Source organism: Pterocles gutturalis, unplaced genomic scaffold (assembly GCF_000699245.1).
Source record: "Pterocles gutturalis isolate BGI_N339 unplaced genomic scaffold, ASM69924v1 scaffold35593, whole genome shotgun sequence".
NCBI lineage: Eukaryota > Metazoa > Chordata > Aves > Pterocliformes > Pteroclidae > Pterocles > Pterocles gutturalis.
The window spans coordinates 1-1,393 of NW_010119203.1; the positions used below are offsets into that span (position 1 = coordinate 1).

Sequence of the window (1,393 nt, forward strand, 5' to 3'; positions counted from 1 at the left end):
GGGGATGGGATGGGGATGGGGATGGGATGAGGGATGGGATAAGGGATAAGAGATGGGGATGAGGAAGGGGTGGGATAGAATAGGATAGGATAAGGGACGGAATGAGATAAGGGATGGGATGGAATAAGGGATGGCCATGGGATGGGGATGGGAAAAGGGACTGTATAAGGGATGGGATAAAGGATAGGGATGGCAGTGGGGATAGGGATGAGGACAGGGTGGGGATAGAAATTGGGATAGGCATTGGGATGAGGATGGGATAAAGGATGGGATGCATCCCAACACACAACTGCAGGAAGGTGACCTGTGGGCCCGGCTGGGAGCACAGGTGGGCAGCTGATCATGAAGCTGGGGTGAGCAGCACGGCCAGTGTGAGCACAGCAGCCTCTTAGGTGGAGATCACAGTGACTCCTGTCTCTTCGAAGACCCTCCGGAAGGCCACCTGGAAGGACACCAAGGAGCAGCGCCGCCGGCAGCTCCCCACCAAGAAGTAGATGAAGGGGTTGATGCTGCTGTTGATGCAGGCGAGGAGGAAAACCACCTGGGTGGGCACCAGGCTGTAGCCGAACTGCTGCAGGAAATTCCAGATGCTGAGGGGAACCCCAAAGATGAGAAAGAAGAGGACGGTGAGGAAGATGACAATGTAGAGCCTCTTGGGTTGGCGTCGCTTGGAGCTACACAGGACCTTAATGAACAGGATCACATTGGAAATGACCATGGCTGGGGCAAAAATAAGGAAGTTGAGGGCGTACATGGAGATGAGAGCCACCCGGCAGTGCTCATGCTCGTGCAACAGGCACAGAGACGTCACCATAGCAATGACAGTGATGGAGAGGACCCAGAGCAGCGCGCACACCATGGCTGACAAGCGCTGGGGACGGCGGCAGCGGTACCAGAGTGGGCAGAGGATGGACACGCACCTCTCGATGCTGATGGCCGTCAGGAGGTACAGCCCCATGTTGTAGGAGAAGAGCGAGAGCAGGAAAAGTGAACTCAGGTACCTCGAGGACACGACGGTGGAGCAGGTGACATTGTCCATCATGTAGAGGAGGGCGGAGGTGAGCAAGAAGAGGAGGAAGGTGAAGTCGGCGACGGCCAGGTTGAGGATGTAGACGGTGATGGGGTTCCTGCGGATGCGGCAGCCCAGGAGCCAGAGGACGGCCCCGTTCCCCACCAGCCCGCAGAGCCCGATGAGCAGCGTGACGCTGTCGATGGCCACGTCGGTGACCTCGAACCTGCACAGGTCATCACCATCGGTCTCTGGTGTGGGTGAGGTGGGAGGTGGGGACGTCTGGTTCAGATCCATGGCAGGTGGTGGGACGTGGTCCCCAGCTGTGGTCAGAGCAGATGGGGGGTCAGCGGGACCCTGAAGGATGTGTCTTGGGGGCACAGC

The 1,393-nt window shown here is 58.2% G+C and overlaps 1 protein-coding gene across 1 annotated transcript; it reads right to left on the minus strand.

The window, feature by feature from the left end:
• Positions 1 to 388: 388 nt before the first annotated feature.
• On the minus strand, positions 389 to 1,306 carry LOC104463968 (mas-related G-protein coupled receptor member H-like). Its single transcript, XM_010076500.1, has one exon. It carries the CDS (start codon positions 1,304 to 1,306, stop codon positions 389 to 391), a length of 918 nt encoding a protein of 305 aa, XP_010074802.1.
• Positions 1,307 to 1,393: the final 87 nt, after the last annotated feature.

What these genes read in the sequence shown, in the direction of transcription:
- LOC104463968 (XM_010076500.1), bottom strand. Translation starts at nt 1,306, where the DNA reads ATGGATCTGAACCAGACGTCCCCACCTCCCACCTCACCCACACCAGAG.